This window comes from Echinococcus granulosus, assembly GCF_000524195.1.
Source record: "Echinococcus granulosus chromosome Unknown EG_S00067, whole genome shotgun sequence".
NCBI classification, from domain to species: Eukaryota; Metazoa; Platyhelminthes; class Cestoda; order Cyclophyllidea; family Taeniidae; genus Echinococcus; species Echinococcus granulosus.
The window spans coordinates 315,884-338,255 of NW_020170447.1; the positions used below are offsets into that span (position 1 = coordinate 315,884).

Consider the following 22,372-nt stretch of genomic DNA (forward strand, 5'->3'; position numbering starts at 1 on the left):
GCAGAATATATATTCAGCGCAGAGAAGGTGTCTGGGCTATTGGCATGGCCCGAAAGGCCAGCCCACCCAGCGAGATACAAGAGGGCTAAATCAAAGTACAAAAGTGGCGCCTCACCAATACCGAGGGATAAACCACTATCTTATTACTCTAACGTATTTAAGAACCGGGTCTATTGGTATGTTCCTGAGGGCATGTCGCCAAGCAGAAGTATTACGTATGGAGTCTTAAGTACCTGCGCAATTAAACGCAGAGTTAAACAATGTACCAGGGAATTACAAAAACCGTGTTTCATCGACAATAATTCTGCATGTTTTTAACTTTTATTTTTGGCATATCTGTTGTCCATTAAAAGCTTAAAAACACGCAGTACCATGACTTCTGTTATTCGGAGGGAGTAACTTCTACTTGGTATTCTGCCCTCCAATATGAAAACATTAATCACAATTACCATCCGTCTTGGTATCTGCTTAATGAGCCTTTGTGAGCAGAATCTCGTTCGCCGATCAGGTAGACATCTTAGTACAATTGGATTCGAGCCTTAGCCGCAGCCACTCACACCCTCTGTACTCTAGTGATGAGACTCTTCAAGCTGGTGTACCTTGTTACGTTCTCAGCGGTGAATCGAAGGCTGCTTAGTGGAAAGGCAAACAAAAAGGCAATATAGTGACACACCTTTGATGGCCTTTTGAGGTCGATGCGCCATCGCTTGGTAATTTTTGTGAGGGCAGCATCATCGTTAGCATCCTTATTCATTCAATAAAACCGCCAATTAGGCAATGAATCTGGACACGTAGATAAGCTACATTATATGCGGACTAGTGGTGTAACGCTCAATGGGTACGAGAAATTATAAACCTAATGGCCAGGACCACCACTTGCTTGGCTAATATCAAAGAGCAGATGTTGAAATATCAGGAGCAATAAGCATCCGTAATTTGTCCTGAATACTAATTAATTCATGGCTCAACCTTATTTAATCAAGCTGCACTTTTGAAGAACCTCAAAAATATTCTCACTTTCCATCTGATTTTCCAATTCTGGATGATCACGATTATGTGACTGTGTGACTACGAACAATCGCAACACCTGTTTTACTGTCATTTGACGAGGTGCGGTTCAAAGACTTTCTACGTTTGGTTCATTCCTGGTTGGATATTCCAGGATAATAATGCAAAATGAGTTTATGCGATGCACTAGTCAGCTTATCTAAGTCTGATGTTCTCAGCGAGGCAAACATTCATTGTAGGGCAGAGCCTGTATTGCCAATATGAGCAGCCCCTCTTCTCCTTTGAGCATCGTCCCGACACTCCCCTTGGTCAACCTCCCCCGTCGGCCACCACAACGTAGTCGGTGCTGAAGGAAAAAACACCTACGAACCAACCGCTCCGGTCATCGAATTAGCGTGCAATTGAGAAGGTATTTGATCGCGCCGTCACTGATTTCAGCAATTCCACATGGATCTGGAGTTTTGTCCTGTTTGGAAATCGTATTACGGGAAAGGGGAATGTGCTGGCCACCCCAAATTTACATTACCAGTCGTAATAACGCTCGTCTAAAAGCAGGGTCATTTAGTAATGGACGATGTTTTGAATAGTTTCGTGGCGATAATTTATGGCAAGTTCCCTCGGCAGAACAATTAACGCGCGTAAAACACCGAAGACCCATTTTTATGTAAATATCCGGCTGAAGTAACAGAGCGACAGCAGACCCTCACTAAGCCCATGGGATATGCATGTATTAGGACGCTCATGCGGGGATGCCTTGATTGTTGGAGGCCATTGGTTTGCCTTGCATTAGCACCAACTTTTGGGATTTATATTCATTAAAAAGGGAAAATTGGGGAGAGGTCGACTTGAAATCACCCATCGGCACCTCGCCCTCATTGAAGTGGGAGTCTAACGTAGATATTGCAACTTCCGCCAGTGTAAACAATCACCCCAATGGTGGAAGTATGACACCTTAATGAGGCAATTGTGGCAGTCCATTTAGTTCACCTGCTTCTTTACTGATGCGTTGTTAAATGGACCACCAAGACAAGCAAAATTAAACAGGCCCCTCCTGCAAAGATATGTATTCCTCTTTGGCCTTTTACCTCGTACTTAGCAAAAAATTTGTTCCCTTTTCAATGAAGACGTTCACTTAATGTCACCACGGAAAGGAGGGAGGTGTTAGGGCTAGAGTGCCTTGTAGCATGGTTTCCCTATACCAGTATGTAAGCAGATGGATTGGAAAGGTATCCAGTGCGTTGTTCTAGCGGGCATCGGACATTTCAAGTCCGACTTTTGTTTATGAAAGGCTCTCCTTCATTGTGTTTAAACCGGTGAAATGCTGAATACTAAGGGCGAGAAATGAAGGTGGCACCAACGGAAAGCCATCTTAAACCATTCAAGTTTTCCTTAAACGCTGCAGTAGGTATATTTTTTTGAAAGATGCTCCTATCTTTCACCTCAACATTCGTTCCGGGTTGCCGTATTCTTCTAAGCACAAATATTTTGGTTATATTGTAGTGTCTCGTGGCTTTCAGGAGAGCTGGGGGGCTACAGGCATGGCTTGGGTACTGTGCCACGCGATGGAAGTACAGCCTTTGAAGACGCGTAGTTGGACTAGTAGCCACTCTCCTCTTTTGAGCTTTGCCCCCTAGTCCCCATGGCCATTCTTCCGTATCCGGGGCACACAACATAGTTAGTAGTTTAAAAGCCATCTACGAACCAGAAACGGCAGTCATTGAAGTTTCCAGCATTCGATTATAACGTCCATGTCGCGATTCGACAATTCCACTGTGTCCAGTGCTTCGCCATATCCTTGGACTCTATGGGGGCGGGAGAATGCACCAGATATATACATCTCAATGCCAAACAATGCCCATTGAATAAATAATTTCTTATATCAGCAGCTAGTTATGGGGTGAAGGCATCGCTTGTTAAATTTAATCACCATCGCCATGTGGATGTCGTCGACACCCTTATAATGAACTGTTCAGGTCTGGTGTCGCTTCAGTTATCAATACCCCTCTTGTAGAAAACAAGATTGGGGTAAGTACCAACAATAGACGTCATTTTTAGCTCTTCTATTGAAGTCCTCACGAATTCGGTCATTCGCGGCGGGTGCTCCTCTTCCGTGGGGTTAAAGTTGGGTAATCAGCCATAGAAATTGGGACATAATCAAGCTTAGATGATGTGGAGACTGTTAGCATGACCGAATTTCATGTCACAAAGTGAATATGCAGTCAGCGGAAACTAAGGTGCCCTCGTAGTTAAATTGGTCATCAGATCACCTCAGGACAAACGTCCAATTTACTTTGTATCAATGCTCATCTTTTATCCCCGATTGACGTTGTTGTAGGAAGTGATAAAATCAAGTATATACCCGACATTTAAAAGAGTTCAGGGTTCGTCTTCTCACGTTTCTTTGTCCTTTTGAGGAGTTCCAATTTGACATTAGATGAGAAATTAAATATATCTCACCACTTACGCCTAACCGTAGACTTGGAGGTTGAACCCAGACGGTGGAGGCAAGCGGTCTGGTAATGGCTAAAGACGAGAAATTGTTCAAGTTTCCGTCATTTTCTGTCCTACCACAGGAGTAATCGTGAGAAATGGAACAGTACGCTTTTTTTTTCAAATCTGAATTTTATGCGTGCATGTTAGGGCAGCCAGGCGGAAGAAGGAACTGGTGCTCGTTCGCTGATGGCTGAATACAATCCCTTCTCCCACAAGTTCGAAGGTCTTTTAATCTAAAAGTTACAATCTCTCACCTTCCCCATGTGTTGGCGGATGGGTCATTTGGCCATTTGTTCCTCGGCGCACTTAGGACTCATTTGCAGGGCGGCTTTTAAAAAGGCCAATGTTCAGATTATCTACAATTCCAGGACAAAACCGCCATTTTAGCATTCTAGAAGCTTCCGCTCGGGAGTTGAATTCCCGGACGTTTTGGAACAATTCCAGATTTGTTCCCTTGTTATGTTCGCCTCATTGACCACCATGATGTGAAGATAAATTGAGCAAGTAATAATAGCTTCACTAAGGTCAAGGGCATTCAAAATGATGGGATGGCAACCAGTCTGGAATTCCAGACAGCAGACACTCTCTTACACTCCATACAACTTGGATTTTCACATTATCAAGACTAAAAACCTCGTTTTTTTGGGCCATGTCTACCGGTTGCTCCAGCTGGGATCGTAGTAGTGTCCCTGTCATAACAGTCAAGCGGTCCAGTTAAGTGCCAAATGCTAAGGTTACCTTCGAATCCCAGACATTTCGTACCTGTTAAAGACCAATTTTGAATGACCAGGACACCCCAGTTACACCAAATGTGAGGATGAAGAGAAAATGTTCTATTGCGCAAAGTGAAGCTCTCTAGCACGCCGTGGTATGGGAAGATTACGGTGGATATTTTGTACTTGATTAGATGAGCAATTTCCAAATATTCTTGGAGTTGTCTGTTAGCGAGAAGGAGGAGCTTATCGAAGTGTGACGCCTTGAAGGCTTAATTGGCATAGCCCTCCTGACGAAGCCAAGCCTAGTTGAGAGATGAGTCAATGATCGCTTTTGATGTTTTGTGACAATTTCTGACACATGAGGCCTTAGAAGATGTCAAGTGGACAGGAGAATTGTAATAAGGTGAGATCAGAAACAGACGTTTGCGATTTCCTCGCTGTCTTTTCGGTCACCCAAATCGCCTTCATGGGATGGGCAAATAAGTTTGGGGGGGGAATAGCCCTCCAGTACGTTATACTTTGAAATAGTCAGCAAAACAATCAAGATACCTTTCCCGACTGAGCGTTGGTTGGCTCCAAACCAACCGAATAATCTCTTTCACCCTTGATCACGTGATTTTTTTATGATAAGGTGCGTAATGCCACGTACAGAAGCATTATCAAAAGGATGCGGAAGAGGTAAATGGCTTGGACTAGTGTCTCCTGCCCTTCTCACCGCCTCACCCGCCGGAGTGAGGTATCAGGCCCTCTTTTGAGTAGGCTTTGAAGATGTGTGTCTAAGGTTATGCCGTGCATGCAGGAATGCGACTAGACCTTCCTTCCGACTGTATCAGTAGTCCACATGTTTTTTTGGACGGGTGGATCTCGTTTGCAATTGTTTGGCCTCCTGAGAATGATCATTTCTTAAAAAATAATTGCATCTGCACTGAACCGCACACCAAGCAAGTGGAGTCTCTTGGGATGAAGTGCTGCTTGCCTCAAGAGTGTTGGGTGGGTGGTGAGCAAATGGATTGGGGACAATCAACTCTAAGTTTGGTCAGTTAGTAACCTTTTTCGCTACGTAAGTACAAAGAGTCAGTCAATCAAAAGTCAATATGCTAACAAGCTAAAATGCACGACAGCTGACCTTTCTCACACGTTCCGAGTACTGTAAGGCTCCTTTTTAGTCGTTGGGGGAGCACTCACTCTTGCCTCGTAGTTTCCACCATGACTTCTTTTAGTTGATGTAGTGGCGAAGAGACCACTCAGGTTGAACGGATCAGATCATGACTCACGGGACATGCTTCAACGGCGATATGTTATTCGTTAGTATGGGAAAGAGAAGAACTTTTTCAACGTAAAGCAACCCCTACGTTTGAGATTTGATTCACCACTAGAACCAACCTCTTTCTTCAAGTCACTAATGGGCCGTACCTTCCCTTACCACACCTTCTCCAAGTGCTACATTGCGAATTTGACGACTCGTCTCATCACTACAAGTTCCATTCACATCCTTTAGCTTAGTCTACATGACTCTTTATGATAAAGGCTTAGAAAAGAAAAGTGGTGGCGTTCAGTAAGGTGTACCGTGCAGAGACCAACACAACCCCTTCGCTTCAGGAATGGCAGCATATTAAACAGCCATATGGACCTCGCATCTCCCATCGAGTTACGAGTGAGTTTCTTTGGTCCTTTGACAATTCTCGTACACACCAAATTTTCTTCAAAGAAGTCCTCAGTCACTGTTAATTCACCAAGATGCTGCCTTTACAGATAACTTCCTTTGGGAAGACGAAATAGTCAAGTTGCTGCACTTAACTTTTATCGAGATAAGTAAATTATCTAAAGGGTTTTTGTGTTTTTACTAAAGGCATTCAACAATATCAGGATCACATTGTTTCAAGAATTGTCAAATGTGAGTCTGCGACCTTGAGCATGTGTTTTGTCCCTCATTACCTTCATGTCTCACTATCACACATCTCTCCTATCGCTTTCGCTATTCCATCATTGCCTTTGCATCCACCAGTTGCTATAGCAGCAACAGTGGTGGTAAATCATACCCGAATACGTGTATTGGTGTTAGGCCATCCGCACCGAGTCATCGCTGTCAGTGTTATGATTTATTTTTGTCATTAACCCCAGAAAACCCTTCTGCTTCGTTTCTAGAGGAGTCGCTTTTGTGGTTAATCTCCAGACATTCTAGAAAATAGAATGCCGCGGGCTCGTTCACTCTCTCTTGGCTGGTCGTTCTTGCGTGCAGATGGGCTTGACGTGTGCTGGCACACACTAAAAGTTCACGGTGAATTAAAAGCCATAATAAAGCGAGACTGCAACCACTCCGTCCTCATTAGCCGGTCATTCGACACACACGTAGAGATCTCGATTCCAGCTTACCCATACTCGTCGCCAAATGAAGAAGTCCGCATTGAAGTCTTCGCGCTTTGGTTACTGGGGTTAGGAAACCCAAAAGGACTCGGAAAGTACAATACCGTAGTGATCTTATACTTTCCTTCGATTCACCGTCCTTGCGATCCACCTTTACGTCAATGGTAAATTCACTAACTGCCCCACCTTATCAGGACATCAGAGAACACTTGAAGTAAACATGATCAGAGAGGCTGACCGTCAGGCCTTAAATTTCCAGAAGAGGATGTCTGTCGTGGATGGGTAAATCGGTACAGATTCACAAGAAGGGGATTGAAAAACCAACGTTCAACAATGCGGTGAATCGCAAGGTGACATCAGACATGGAGCTACTCTGCTCACTTTGCTTGTTTGTCACTGCCCTAATGACTAAGCAGAAAGCGGCCAGAATGGAAAACGGCACTGGAATGAGAATTCAATAGGGAGGAGAAGCCGATGTAGAGTTTCGGCTCCGAAGATCACTTTTAAACCTGTTTTTGGTAATTATTCCTTCAGGTGAGAATCGGTTCATAAAGTCCACTTTTTGTAGATGATAATTCAGCCTTCACTCCAGCAACAAGAGGTCATTGAATCCCCCTCTACGTACTTTGGGGACCAAATTTTCTCCCCACATGAAGCTTTACTGACTGCATGTTTTTAAGACACCGACCATGTTCAGACTATTGAAGGAGAAGAGTAGTACCATGGGAAGCGCCAAGCGAGAAAAATGCGCTTGATAATGTTATCTTCTGACCATGTGTGTAGTAGTATTAGTCCTTCTGTTTAGCAATAGTAAGTCTTCCAACCTACAATGGTTTGGTACAATGGAAGGTTAATGTGAGAAGCCAAGATGACGGGGATGGTAGACAGCGCAGAGAAGAGGTGACAGGCTGTGAGCAGGAATGAAGGACCATCCCGTAAGACGGACATAACTCACCGCGATCAAGGAGGCCGCACAATCAAGCATGCATTAAATCAACCATAAAATCGCCATAAAGATAGTGACAACTACCTGGCATTTTACAAATCACTCAACACTTTGAGTAAGTTGGGTTTGGGAAGAGAAAATGGGCCTCAAAAAATGTATGCGGTGGCTTTGACTACTAGACAGCAGGACGACTTAAGGAGCAAGTGCGGACCACATGAGACTCGAGGGAATGCGCCACATCAGTCATTCTGCACATTTGGCAGGTATTCACGTCACCCGCACTCTGTGTAGGAATTATCGCATGTATGAGGGTGCAGCGTCAAGGTTAGCGTTTGTGTGTGTAACCACGTGTGCCGCCTTTGGTCACGCATCATACGGTCAAAAAAGGCGACAACTTAACTCATGTACTGCGGAGTGAAAAGGGAGGGGGTAAAGCTGTATCCAATTGGTTTAGAGAACTTGCCACGGGTGAATGACATGAGGGGTACATTCATACTCCTGCCTTGTTCTAAATTCCGATCTTGGTACTCCAAGTTAGGTCCATTTATCATTAAAATAGTGAGTTTGAGCCTCACTGGGTTATAACCACTCGATATCCCGATCTCTAACAGATGAATTACAATGAGAAACCTCTAGTAGATTAGGTGTCTTCCAGGTAAATTTTCTCCTGCAAAAAGTCTTCGGTCTCCAAGTGAAAACTGCTCTATCCACCAAACTAATTTAACAATGTTCTGAGAAAAAAGCCAAGAAACTTTGTGGAATTATTGACCCAAGTCTTCTATTAATGCATCAAGTCTCCAAAAGTTGGTGCGTGATTGGTTGGTCTGAAGGTCATGCGGCACACTGTGTGGTCATACGACTTTTCCTCCACTTCCAACGGGGCACGTCTCGTCTCCTGCGCTGCGGTTTTGTGGCAAACTCTCATTTGATATATTTACTTAGACCAAATGTTTCTCCAGTCCTTAAAATAGCCTGTTTACTAAGCCAAATAAGGCATTTGAGAGGTGCGTATGCTCTTTGTGAAGGCTTGTCGACTGACAGGAAGTCATCATTCACGGTGGTGACGATTTAGTGGGTGCATTTTTACCGAATTCAATGACTGCATTAGCGAACTTCCAAGTTTGACGCTATAGTTTTTAGACCACTGACCCAATACCAACTGGTATGCATGTCCCCGGGTCAGCCGTGATTAGGTGGTGGTCCACATTTGGAACAGCACAAAGCTGACATTCAGGCAAACATTTAGTTGGTTTTACTTTACAGATAAAATTCACTACTTTATAACATGTCTGATCCGAATTAAAGAAGTTCACCAGTTAATTTGGAGGTCGAGAAAGAAAAGTGAAGAAGGATCGTTTGGTCATGAAGACGGGCCCCTCTGATGCCGAAATGGGGCACAAAAATGCAGAGGTGAGTGGTCTACTGTTTGAAGGCAGAGAGTAAGGCAAGTCGCAGCGCATTCCCCATGAAATGGACAGTAAAAGAGACATCAAGTCGCTTCACAGATCCCTTTCGTTTGTTATTGTCGTCCCCAGCACTCTCATCGGCCAAATTCCTGTGGTAGCAAATGTTGCAGTTCCAGTTGGAATTTCTGAGTTGCAAGGCGAACTGTACTGAGGAAGAGTCACTCTGGGAGATGATGCCAAAGGATAGCCATCAGTCTGGGGCAGGCATCACCTGCATGTCAATCGGTTTCCGAGGTTGCGTTTTGCTGGAGGGTAATATCGTATCCTTCAGCTTATGACGCATATTAATGCAGTTTCTTGTGCAAACTTGAAGATGGCCTTTCCTGCAGTTGATTACGATCCAGTAGGGCTTGATCACACCCCATCAGTGGTTCAAACGTTTGAAGTAGGCAGAATCAACGCCTCTGCTGCGACTCATCCGTAGACAGCAACTTCCATCGGCAAAGACGAGATTAGTTAAGTGGTCAGCAAAATGAAGGAAACTTTTTACTTAATTGGGATTCCCTCACCACTGCCACCATCACCGCCATCGACGGAGTGCTTTAAGTCTTCATTGAAATAGAGAAAATATCAATGTAAAGAACCAGGATATCAACATGTTTGACAGTTAGTGTGGAGAAGAGACGAGAGTGAGGTCGCACAACTCGCAGCGATCAAAGAGTCCGCGTGGTCAAGCATGCATTAAAACTGTCGTCAAATCATTTCTTAACAGAATTTCGGGTTAAATAAGAGACAAATGAAACTTGAATTAACTTTAGAGGCTTGTTTGTGCATCTGTCTATAATCTACATTCGATATTTAAAATTTTCCGATGAATTTGAAAAACCTAACGTCTTTTCAGTTGATGTGAGGTTGCATTCCCTCTGTGTGATTGTTCATGCCGTCGTGGCAGGTCTGGCTGTTGACTTCGGATAGACACTGCTGACATGTCGTCTGAGTGATTCACCGTGCAGCGCTCTCATACACCAGCAACCCTCATTCGCTCAAGCCCGGTGTCTGCTGCTCCGCCGGTAAACTCGGTCCTCTCGCGTCAGCAGGCGAAGCAACCACCCGCAAACCAGCCACACACTGGCGGCGCCGTAAGGCAAGTGCTTTGACGGAAGCGCAAGAACCCTGGCTACACAAAAGGCCGCCTTAGAGAAAGCAGCAGTACGGAGAGCACAGGGTATGAGGCCTCGTGGTGGGGGAAGCCATACATGGAGGCGAGAAGCGCGCATCATAAATGCAGCTAATTCACCCAGATCGGTCGCGTTCCATTTGTGATAGCATCGCCTCTTTGTAATGCTAGTTGGTGAGGATGTCTAAGGTAGAATTGATGGACGCCCACTGATTGCAACGGTATAGACGTAGAGGTAAGGCGCGACTTCACTCCCCTACTGAAAGCCGACAGTGGTCGTGTAATTGAGGCTGAGAAAAGGGTTACAGTTGACCCATCGGTAAAGCAGATCCACTGGGAAGCAAGTCACACTAAGAGAGGGAGAAACCGAAAGTGCGTTAGTTTCACTCTTCAACAGTCTAATCGGTTTCATCCCCACCCACCGGACAAAGAAGCCTCAGCTAGGGGCACCGGCTGCATCAATTCGTGGTACGCCTTCAATAGCTTTGACATTCTATAATTCGTTAAACAATTTTAAAAGTTAGTCTTCTAATATGTATTAAATTGAAAAAGTAAAATTGCCTTTATTTAATCCAACTTTGACGCTCACCTTTTAAGCGCTGCATGTGACTTAGCTTTGACTTCTAGCTGGCGTTAAATTGACCATGGAAAGGTTGCCGCGTGCTCCCATTACCTCGGCACTCTTAAAGTGGCAGAAAGTGGTGGTGTAACAGAAGAGTGCTTTGTTTTAATAGTACAGTTACTGGCGCGGTCTTTTGAGTTGCGGCAGTGCAGTTCTAAGGCTACAGCAATTTCACCTCCACCCTTCTCGACCGTAATTACACGTCGTGCTTCCTCGGGTAACGAAGGGAGAGGGGGGGAGCGAAGGGGACTGGCTGGGGCTCTATACCAGAAGCCCAAATGATGCATCCCCGCACTGCCATTGCGGTCTCACTGTTTTGGGTTTCTAAGGCACGGTGTCAAATTTGACCGAGATTGGCAACGTTAAAGAAGGAGTGCTTGAACAAGGCTATAATAGCTTCAACCAAAGCCATGTAAATTTTAAACGACCTTGACAAGCAGGTATAAGTGGGTGGGATTTAAAAAGATGTCAAAGTAGACTACGGAGTCGTTTTAAAATATTGACTTGTATAGGTGTTACAGGAAAGGTTTTTTAAAAGAAGAGGTTTGTTTGTTTGAGGGTGTCGTAGAATGTAAACTCCCTTAGTGCAGTTTTAAGTAGCATATAAAAGGTTTATGAAATTAATCCCATCGGAGTTGCGTAAGAGCTGGTTGAAAAATTCTCCTTCCAACTAATTGCTGAAAAGGGGTAGTTGTTGACGATGTGCTCCATCAGACACGGGAAGTGTCTCTTCGAGATCCAGGGTATTGTGCTGTCTTCGGACAAGACAATCACGTCACACTGTGCCAAAATCGGGTTCATGGAGCCAATCCATGGCAAGAGAGCATTGAAACTAATTTGGAACATATTAACCAGGAAGAGGGGTATTCTCCCTGTTAATCTTTCACCTTCAATTTGCTTAATCTTGGTCTTTTGTACAGCTCTGATAATGTCTTCAATTCTTCTTGTTATCAACCACCGGGACTTCTTCTAGGGTAGTCAGGGGGGTGGATAAATGGGCTTATCCCTCTCTGAAGAGAGATTGATGGTAAGACGGAAGCAGCTTTGGAAAGACCTTAATGTGGCAAAGAAACGGAAAGAAGTAAAACGATAACGACTTAAGTTTGAGCCATTTCATGACTGGTGATAAGGCAAGGTCCCAAGTTTACTGGATGAGGCTGTCAAATGTCGACATTGCTGCCAAGTGGGGAAAAAGTGCTACACATTAGGCATCTGTTCTCGTTGACGACTAAAAAAAATCACAGTAACATTTGAATAGAATGGGAGGGTATGATAAATGTTTCAATTGCGGCAAGGGCTACGAAATGGCATTGGTGCGGTGTAACGTTTACCATAACATCGCCAAAGGATCGGTGAAGAACTGTCACACCTTGGAACGGCGAGAACTAGGCTCTCGACCTAGCGAAGGCTTTGAAGCGCACTCCTTTTTCCTCACCGTTGATTAGGCCGCCCTGGGGTGAGAAGCGTAATATCTTGCCCTCATCACCTACACTTATGCCTCTAAGAAGGCCCAGTAACAAGCCGAGTTGCTAAATATCATTCACAAGGCTACCGTCAAAGGCATACCGAGGCTGCTTTGTCTCTGGGGAATAAGCATTCCTGAATAAAGAATCTCTACACTACACACCAAGCTGGTGTAGTCTCGGGTTTGATGTGTTACCTGCTTCATGAGCGTTGAGCGGGTGGGGAGTGAACGGAATGGGGATAACCAATCCGCCCTTTGGCCGGTTAACAAACTCTCTCGCTGCAAAAGCACAAAGGGTCAGCCAATCGCAAGGTAATCAGCATACAAGCTAAAATTCGCGACACCCCATCTTCCTCTAATCTTACGAGGGTGAGTATGAACTTTGTGGACCTGGGCTTTGGGTGGCACTCACTCTTACTTCGTAGTTTACACCGCTTCTTTTCCCTATTGGTTGATGTAGTGGCAAAGCGACAACTCCGATGTACCAAATCGGACAGTGACTCACAGGACAGGTGTCAATGGGAACGTGTAGTTCAAAGGTATGGAGAAGAGAGGAACTTCCCGAGCGTAATGCAGCGCCTACCTACATAAGGATCCACCTCTTGATTTAAAAAGACAAATTGGGCGAGAAGTCAATTTCGGCTTGATAGGTGGATGGTCTTGAATCCTTCCCGTCTAGTTCGACCGACATTCAACGCGATTCATATCGAGCGAGTGCTGTAGGTCCATGCGCTATCATTCCCTCGGGTAAACAAGGTTGGTACCAAGTCAGTGCAACATAGGTAGGCCAAACATTGCCCGCCCTATTTTTGATTTCTTGATAAATGTGCGCCCAATGTGTTGACTGAAGTTCGCGGTTCAGGCATCGGATTGGATGCGTGCGTGGCGATTGCACCACATCCACCCTCTCTCTCCAGCTGTGATTTGACCTAGCAGCTCGTAAACGACCCCCGCAACTGCAAATTGTTTGATTACCACGATCTCTCTATGTCTTTTTTCCAGTTCACCCATAAATACCTCTTTTTTACGCCACGGTTTTGGGTGCGAAAACAAGTACTTTCTTAAAGGTACTGGATACTTGATCCAGATTGCTACCTTAGATTCAAAAATATTCGGCAAACTTACATGTGTGCTAGAACTCGTTTGAGAAGATATTTTAACAAATCCATAAAAGAGATAGAATGCTAAAAACTGCCTCATTCCCTTCTGAAGTTTAATTCCTGATGCTTGTCAATTTTTGGACACATTTATTATATTAATATTACTCCAGTTTACGTTCTAAAACTTCTTCCCCTGGGAGGTGACAGGTGCTGCCTCCTCGCTCACCCCCTCCTCCCCGTATTCGCCATTTTGACGTTTGAAAAATGAAATTGAAACAGAAAATCCAGTGTCGCAGTGTATAATCGCCATTGTGATGCTCTGGTTGTTTAACTCCCGCTTTTAGTTACGAAGGCCCTTGAGGCTCCGTCGTTGTACTTTCGTCCGTAGGTATGGCCTCCCGGGCCTTGCCCGTAGCTACCCTCTCCCCCATGACCTTCTGTACATCGATGATACATATTTTGTTTAGATGTTGTCTTATTTCCACTTCAGAGAAGTCTCGGGGCGCTACATTGGTAGCAGATCCCAAGGCACAACTAATCTGTTTCCCATTGCTAAATGCTAAACTTAAAAGCGAAGAATTAGGGGCACATGCTGCTGATAGGCAAATCCTTGATGATACCTAACGAAAAGGTTGACGGTGACGCCTGCCTTCGGCAACTTCTTAAGTGCCATGTTTGCAGGAAAGCTATTAACAACTGAAGTGACACGCCGTGAATTGAACCCATCCGGATGGACATGGCTGAGCAGCACTAAAGTGAGAACAAAGTGACAAGAATGAATAGACGCAAAATTTTATCCTCTTGGCGTTCCATTCGGTGCCAAGTCTGTCAACAGCTTATCACTCCTCCTGTTTACTAAATAAAAAAATTATTTCTATATCGTACCTCATACAAATCGACCTAGGAGGAGAGGAGCCTTGCAAACTGACGGAAAAAAATGCTTTCTGTTCAATTTTACTTAACCCTTGTTCTGAACCAAGCTTGACTGAGAGGTATTCTGCTTCCAGAAAATGTCCGCAGAGAAGGGCGCGTGACAGATTGAAACGATTTCGTCGGCAAGGTGCATCCCCTCCTCAAAGAACTGTACCTCCAAAACCAGTTTCTTTAGAAAAAGGTACCAAATAAACACCATGGCCTAGTACTCCAAGGTGCTCCGTAGGCCTAAAATTTCCAGAAAAGATTTCCAGTCATTGTCAAAGTCAGTTGCTTAATTGATAGGCTGACATCTGACAGGTTTACTTTTGTGGCAGGAAGGGCCGCACACAGGCAGGCGGCAAATTCACCTGGGAACGGTTGGCCTTTGATCCTGATGATCCAAAGACGGCATTTTTACTTCAAATAAACCACAACTTGGCGGCAGTAGCAAAGACAGCGACACTAATGAGTGACCAAAGGTGATCCTTCGGTACTTTTTTGACATCGCGGATGACTTCGCATGGAATTTTTAGCTAAAGTTACACATTTGAATGTCCTTTACTTTAATTCCTCCATTTCACTCGACGACTTTTTTTGCTACATTGAACAAAAAATTTGGCTGAGCTGTTGGTCGGGCTCTAACGTGAAATTGGGTCACCCATAGGCGCCGTCATCAAGGCGGGGGGTGGGGGTGGGTGTGATTAAATAAGCCATTGTCACACGCCCGTTGTCGTGGTCACGCTTGTCCATGGGTCAAAGCAGGCAACATGGGTGTGAGGTCATGTGATTCTGCGGCCAGGTCACGCATCTGGTGATCATGCGAACACGCATTAGTCGCCCCTGTTATTCCTGTCCATTCGGCCCACCACCCATTGCCTCGGGGTCGGGGACTCGGACTTCGCGCGATTTGAGACCTGCGTGACGAGAGAGGAATTGAAAGCCTCCCATCGTAATGTAGACTTATTTTTACTTGACAAAGAGGAGGCTTTGATAGGCGTGGCACATGTGCAAGGCTGTTTTGAGGTCTGAAATGCTATGCGTCACATATGTGCTTACACAAAAATAGGTTTAAATTACCCTGATTATTTATTTGATTTCGAGTGAATTTTGGATGTCAAAGTGATGCGCAATGTGATTCCATGGGTTTTCGTGAAATTTGACGCCAAATCCAGGCCCCTGTTCCATTGCTTGTGCCCACACCACAATGCAAGACGTCTGGTCATTGAATTAGTTACCTTGAACTAATTCACTGGTAATTTTATAAACGCCTTCACAACAGTGATCCTCCATCTTGGGTCAAAGTCCATATTTGATTTACCACCTAAGCTGGCAGCATAGGCAGTGGTAGAGGTGATGACTTATTCCATTTGCCTGCCTCGACGGAGGGGAGGGGTCGCCTCGTAGCAGGTATATGAGCCCTTGTGGTACTGTGCGGAGGCGTGGTGACTACCACGTCACTCAGCTACTTACTAAAACACTGGAAGAGGTGCATGCACAAGTGCCAATAGGCCGAGATTTTAGTTGACTCAACTCGTTGCGACCCGATGTCGATGTGCAAGCCATACTCTTCTACCGGATTCCAAGGACTCTACAATGTTTAGTGGATGGATTGACTGACATATTTGACATTTCGATTAGTCGCAACACTATCTAGTGTGTCTTTAGTGGAATTTATGGTGGATTATCCGATCCACCCACCTCTGCTTCCGAATGATATATTCGTCAGTAGGGCGGTCCTCAACCCACCCAATTCGCACACTGATTCATCCCCCATCAGCTTGTACTTAATTTATGCATAAATTCAGGCCCGGATGACAATAATTCCCTCATCTCGCCCCGTCATTCACTATTACAGATCTATCAATCCTCGAGTAGTTCACCTTTTCACAAAATCGTCTACCACTCACCCCAAGTTCGTTCTTAGATTTGCTGCCATGATATTCATTCATAGCAATGACAGAAATGAAACAGTCAGAAAGGGCGGCATTTCAAGCCGAAGGAGACTTAAATTTGACCCATCCATTTTGACAACGATTCCCTATACTTCGGCAACATTGACTCTGAGACTAGACAGTTTTCACCCAAGCAGAAAATTACATATGTAATGGCCCTAGTTACTCATAATTAGACTAAGGATCCACACTGACTGCTTAACCCAATGGTTCAGTGAATGAGGATGATGTTGGCAACGCTGATGACCTCATTAAGGTCAAAGAGCACTGACGCATCGACCTCAAAAAGAGGTTTGAGGTACGCGCCTGTGATGACTTTGTAACTTTCAAGCTGTAGCCAACATCCAACCCACACAAACAACGAGGTTGTACCGACTGCTCGCACGGTACGTCATAGCCTCCCTGAGTCAATCCTGAAGTTGGGGGGCGGGGAGCACAGCAGTAGGCAGGACGGCTTATATATGAACTGGAAGGCTATACGCATGGACGCGACGCCGAGGCACCAAGATGGTGAGCGAACCGTGCGACTTCACGCAGCTAAATGCAACAGCAAAACCAACCTGGGGTCCAGTAGTTTAGGTGGTACCCTCTGTACAAAAAACTTTCCATTTCTCGGGCTGAGTCGTTTTTTGTGCCTTTGGAAGGGAGAAAGTGGGGGAATGCTGTAGTTACTCAAGGTGTGAGTAATGCACCGTAAACAAAGGAGGAGGAAATACATCAATGTCATGGTTTTTAAGTCAGCAAACAAAAAGTGGATACGATGCATCATTCATACAACGGTTGTGACACCCGGTTAGTGCGGATGATTGCTAAAGTTGACACACTGCTTTTTAACTCCATTCTCATTACCGAAGCTCTAGTAGTACTACACCGATAAAAAAGGAATTTCAAGTCTAGGGTACCCGATACTACTTAAGTGAGTAGCATCAGGTGATCTCAGAAATGCACAATTAATTGACAAAAATTGTGGATATTACCAAAGTACTTCATAGCTATTGTCGCTACCACGACAACCCTGACACTGACCACCCTTGGTTCAAACTCCGTGCACCACAGCGCTTGAACGGGATAGAGGAGATAGCCAGCCCGCACGATCCCAACACGATCGTGACGACTCGCAGAAATACTTTCACTTATTTTTCTCCCCCAAAACTGTTTAAGGGTTACGGAGTGCATAATGAGGAGTAATTAAAAGGAAGAAAAAGGAGAAACTACATTAATTCCCCTGGTAACCTTGCAATTTAAGCAATCATTAATTTAGCTCTACTTAAGAAAGGGAGTCTCGCAGGTAGTGCTTTCATTAAAAAAGCAAAAAACAACCAATCTATTTAATTCCGATTTTTCCGCGCCCTGAGGGGCATTCCTGTTGAAACCCGACTAGCCTCAGGAGCACCGGTTTACCCACTGCTGCTCCTCGTTATTTACTGTGAGTGGGGCTTTCGACTCGCAAAGACAATCACAAAAACGCGTTTTGGGAAGAGGTGAAACCAGTCACAGCGAAGACTGGCTTGAGCAACTCAACAATCGAGCTATTAAAATGCACGAGTTGTAGGTGACGTCAGTGTCTAGACGGATTCAAGGGAGGTTAGAGTCGGAAGTGCAGTCAGTAATGACTTAGATGACACCCGACGTTCCTATGCTGTCTCGATTTCATGAAAGGCTACGCACGTCTCTGATGCAAGCCAAACTTTCAACGGCGCAGATCCATATCAGACTAAGTAGACCAATAAGTCCCTTCATCGACTCCATGCAGAAATGGAACCTATTTCCTCCCCCTTACTCCACAGCTCCACTCGCAAACAAAAACCAGGAGTGTAGAGCTCAAAATTTCACTCATGGAGGTTTCGATCACATCCCTTAAATGGAACACCAAAACCGCAGCAAGGAACAGTAAACGACTAGTACGTCCTACCAGTGGATCGCCTCCCACCACCTCACCAAATCGACGCTTGACTGTGTCCGGGCGTGACAATGTCATACATACACGCATGCCTGCCACGGCGGCAGTACAAACTCAGAGGTGAATTCCGAGAACCCTCCAAATGAAGGCCTTGCCGATGGCGGAAAAAGCAAATGCTACCAGCACCGATCGGTAGGAGATGAAACCTACGTAGTTGATACACCTCCCCTCTGACTTTTCTTAGTATGTCTCGCATCCTAGTAGGTAAAATTTGCGTGTCGACCGGAATGCCTTCCTCAGTCTTAACCAGGCGACCACCACCTAACCTTCAGCATTGACCCCCACCTCTACAGTTATGTCTACATCCCTACGATCGATAAACACCTACCAATTTTTCCCCACATCCCCGCACTGAATCGCGTCAAAAAGCGCCAAATTGAGTCCAAATTTATGGAATCGTATTCCTAAAGTGGCGTTTCACATTATGAGTGGAACACGGACTGGCCGAGAGGCGTAGTTATGACGTGTACTCCTCACAAATGCATGATTTCGCACTACACAAAACCACAGACATCAAAACGCCTCTCTCACGTAGCCTTTCTACGGGCTTTTGCCACGGTAAACAACGACGAGACCATTAACTGATAAGATTGCTGCTGGAATTTTAATGATCACTGCTATTAAGCGTTTGCAACATGAGAATTCAGTAAAAATGACCCACCACAGGTATGACATTGCTAGCAAACGTGGAGTACTTGCAGAACCGATATGGGTGCCTTTGATCCTGCCTCCGACTGTGAGCGCTGGCAAGGGTAAGTGGCAAGTTCAATGTGTGTCGCAGCGTAGAAAAGGCATCACCATTGCACACCCGCAGTGCGATAAAACAGAAGTCCAGCTCAAAACGGTCGTCACCTGTCTACTGAAGCTCGAACGACACAAGTCTAAGCTATTCCGTCCGGGAATCAAACGAAGCGGATCTCAGGCTAGAAACATCCTGCGTACACTTCCAGCTTTAAACTCATCTATTGTACCTGCAGCATCATGTGGTGCAAGCAACAACCAAACAAGCTGCATCTTTGATGAAAGACCGATTGAAAAACGATACAGACTGAGTTTTGAAAACATCAACACAAGTAATCCGTGCTCGCCTGCAAGTTTCGGCGAAGCCGTATTCGTGACGTGAGAAGTGGTGTTAATCAGATGTCACGTCATGCGGAAGCCACATCACTCACAAACCCATATGAAACAATCAGCATAACTTGCGAGATGGGAGGGGTGATCAACGTAATATCCGGCAATAGGTCACATTGACAATTTTTAAGTAGATAACATACAGACGGCAAAATCGTTGAAACAGCGATATGCCAAGTGGGTTGCAGGAAGCCAAACAGCCTGGGACAACGAAGTACACCTTTAACTCCGAATAGCAGCATATGAAAAAGTGCAATCAAGCTCAAACAATCCGGCACCTAGTTGAGATAGTAAGTGCCCCTCCAGCGCAGCTGTAGGACAAATTTTCCTTACACCTTGGTAAAAATCGCATTGGACCTACTATCGCAAGAATAGCGAATCCAAAAATATTAGTACAAATTACAGGAGTGACAAAACACGGTGACCTAACAGTGATAAAAATAATCACTAACCGACCCCATTGGGTTCTTCAAAAATCTCAATCGTAACATATATTTACAAAAGGAGATCAAAAGCAGCGTTGAACCGATAATCCTTAAACGTACACTTTAATATCTGATCATATCCAGGTTGTCTAATTACAGAAGATCCATAATATTGTCCGGCATTTCTAGTATCTGAGTGTGGTAGTAGTTCATCAGCTGGTCCAGCAACGGCACGTCCGCCTCAGTAACAAAATTAATAGCTACACCTTTACGCCCAAAACGGCCACTACGACCAATTCTAGAAGCGTGTAAACAACCCAAAAGCTAACCCACCTATGAATGTACACCTCACGACGATTTGGAAGATCGTAATTCAAAACAAGAGACACTTGCTGCACATCGATACCTCGGGCCAAAATATCCGTACTCAGCAACACCTTTGAGCTGCCACTACGAAAATCGCTCATAATGGCATCACGCTGCTCTTGTGTCAAGTCACTATGCTAAATCGAGTAGCGTTAGAGAAGTAATTGAAGTGAGTCTTACAATACACGACACTTTGAACTTTCGACGTACAAGTTCCTCCTTGAGGTTTATTGCTTTCTTGACGGTGTTCACGAAGATCACAACCTGACCAAGATCCAAAACGGTGTACAAATCCAACAAAGTCGGCAACTTATAATCCTCCAGCTTCACTTGAATATAGAATTGACGAATGCCATCCAAAGTAAGCTCCTCCTTCTTGACGAGAATTTTCACTGGGTCTTTGATCATTTTTTTCGTGATTTCAAAGATCTCCGGCGGCATAGTAGCCGAGAGAAGAATTACTTGCGCCGTATCTGGCAGACAACTAAAAATGTTTTGTATTTGCGTCTCGAAACCGCGAGAGAGCATCTCGTCAGCCTCGTCTAGGACAAATATTTTAATGTAGTCCGTCGATAGAACCTGGCGTTCCATCATATCGAAAACACGACCGGGTGTGCCGACCACGACATGCTGCCCCTCAGGAAGAACTTGAAGATCTTGTTGCAGACGCGTGCCACCAATGCAAGCATAGCACTTCACATTTAATAAGTGGCCGATCTTTTGAATCACCTAAAGTACAGATAAGATAAAACAACAGCCAAGTTACTGATTGAATTTGTTTTGCCAATTCTCTTGTAGGTGCGAGAACCAGAGCTTGACACTTTGTCAAGTTAGTGTCCAGTTTTTGTAAAATACTGATAGTAAACGTTGCGGTTTTGCCTGTACCCGATTGGGCTTGGGCAATGACGTCTCTGCCCTGTAGACAGGGCAAAATCGCACGCTGCTGGATAGCAGAAGGACGCTCGAAGCCGTACTGATAAATACCACGCAAAACTTCGTCACGCAAGCCCAATTGGTCAAAACTCTCCACAGTTTCGTGGTAGTTAGTTTCGATCTCGCCATCTTCCGGTGCAGGTTCACTAAAAACAAAAAGAAGGCATCAACCGAACCCTACCCCATACTGCATGCAGTTATAACGTAATGAAAAGTGAGGATTTAAACAAAGCCCACCAGTCTATAGGTTTATTAAAACATCTTCTTTGATTAAACAAAGAGCATTAAAACATTTAGCTGGATCCAGCGCTTTTATATTTATTTTAAATCGCTTATTATGGTGTCAACTAATTTGCAAGTTCGTGTTTTTTTCCGAACATGAGGCACTTGTCTCTAGCACATAAGTGACCATTCCGGGAGCTCCTCAATTCCCTCTACATTAGTCAAAATGCCTTTATTAAAAAGGCGTTAATGTAACTGAAACAATGTAACCAATGGCTTACAAAGAAGGTTAGAGCACGCTTGTTTGAAAATGCATTGTAGGCAACACATGTTTAGAACACGATAACCACGTAACCGAGCGGATGCCATCGACAGGTACAATGTCTGATCTCATTTTCATTATAGTTGCGAACAAACTTTTGTCCGATTTTCCAAATAAATGAAGCCGTTTCCACCTAGTCTTCTCTTTCAGAGGGTAGGAAGCCAGAATTTTGTCGGGTGGACGGTGTTCCATAGCCTAGACAGACTTGAGGGAAGATTTGGGTGGCCAGGGCGTGAGGGGGAACTAGTTCGTTTCAGTTAACATCGTAAAGTGTATTTTTTGGTAAATTGTGGTGAGGTGTACAGAAGCTAGACCTTTAAGCGTTTGCATGGTTTCTGACCTCTGCGTGGAAAGCATCTCCCTATAAATGCCTCAAGATTTGCACCTATGTTTTGTATATCTCACAGTTTAAGACACGTTTAAGCACACTTAAATGCCAAGTATGTGTGCACTGTTTCACACTAAAAGAATAACTTAGCTTTGTAGTTTTGTAGAACCAAATCTTGCGTATATATGAGCTTTTAATCGTGAAGTAAAATGCCGTGCTAGTGTTTATTCAAGATGCTTAACATCTAATAAGGTAACTTTTAAAGTAATTTAGCTGAATTTGTGGCAAATTTTTGGGTACAAAAATTTGCTTTTGGGCATGGTCGTACCCAGTAACAGCCATGAAGCCTAAATGCTTATTTCTCAAGGACACTTTGGTCCGTGTGTAACCCATTTCCATACTCCCACGCTTTAATTTTCATATGGGTGCATTCGACAACTGATGTATAAATTTACTATGCCTCTTGTGACCCGTCGCCTTCATGGTAATGTATTACAATCCATTGTTATTTATAAGGCTCA

At 44.6% G+C, this 22,372-nt stretch overlaps 1 protein-coding gene across 1 annotated transcript; it reads right to left on the bottom strand. All coding sequences in view use genetic code 11, as the record gives it.

The window, feature by feature from the left end:
* Positions 1–16,375: 16,375 nt before the first annotated feature.
* Positions 16,376–21,172, bottom strand: EGR_06994 (Eukaryotic initiation factor 4A; the record flags this gene model as incomplete). The annotated part of the gene is made up of 8 exons (XM_024496243.1): positions 16,376–16,495; positions 18,786–18,980; positions 19,708–19,789; positions 19,838–19,978; positions 20,014–20,183; positions 20,227–20,775; positions 20,813–21,125; positions 21,156–21,172. The coding sequence occupies 8 exons, from the start codon at positions 21,170–21,172 to the stop codon at positions 16,376–16,378; spliced, it is 1,587 nt and encodes a 528-aa protein (XP_024349360.1).
* Positions 21,173–22,372: the final 1,200 nt, after the last annotated feature.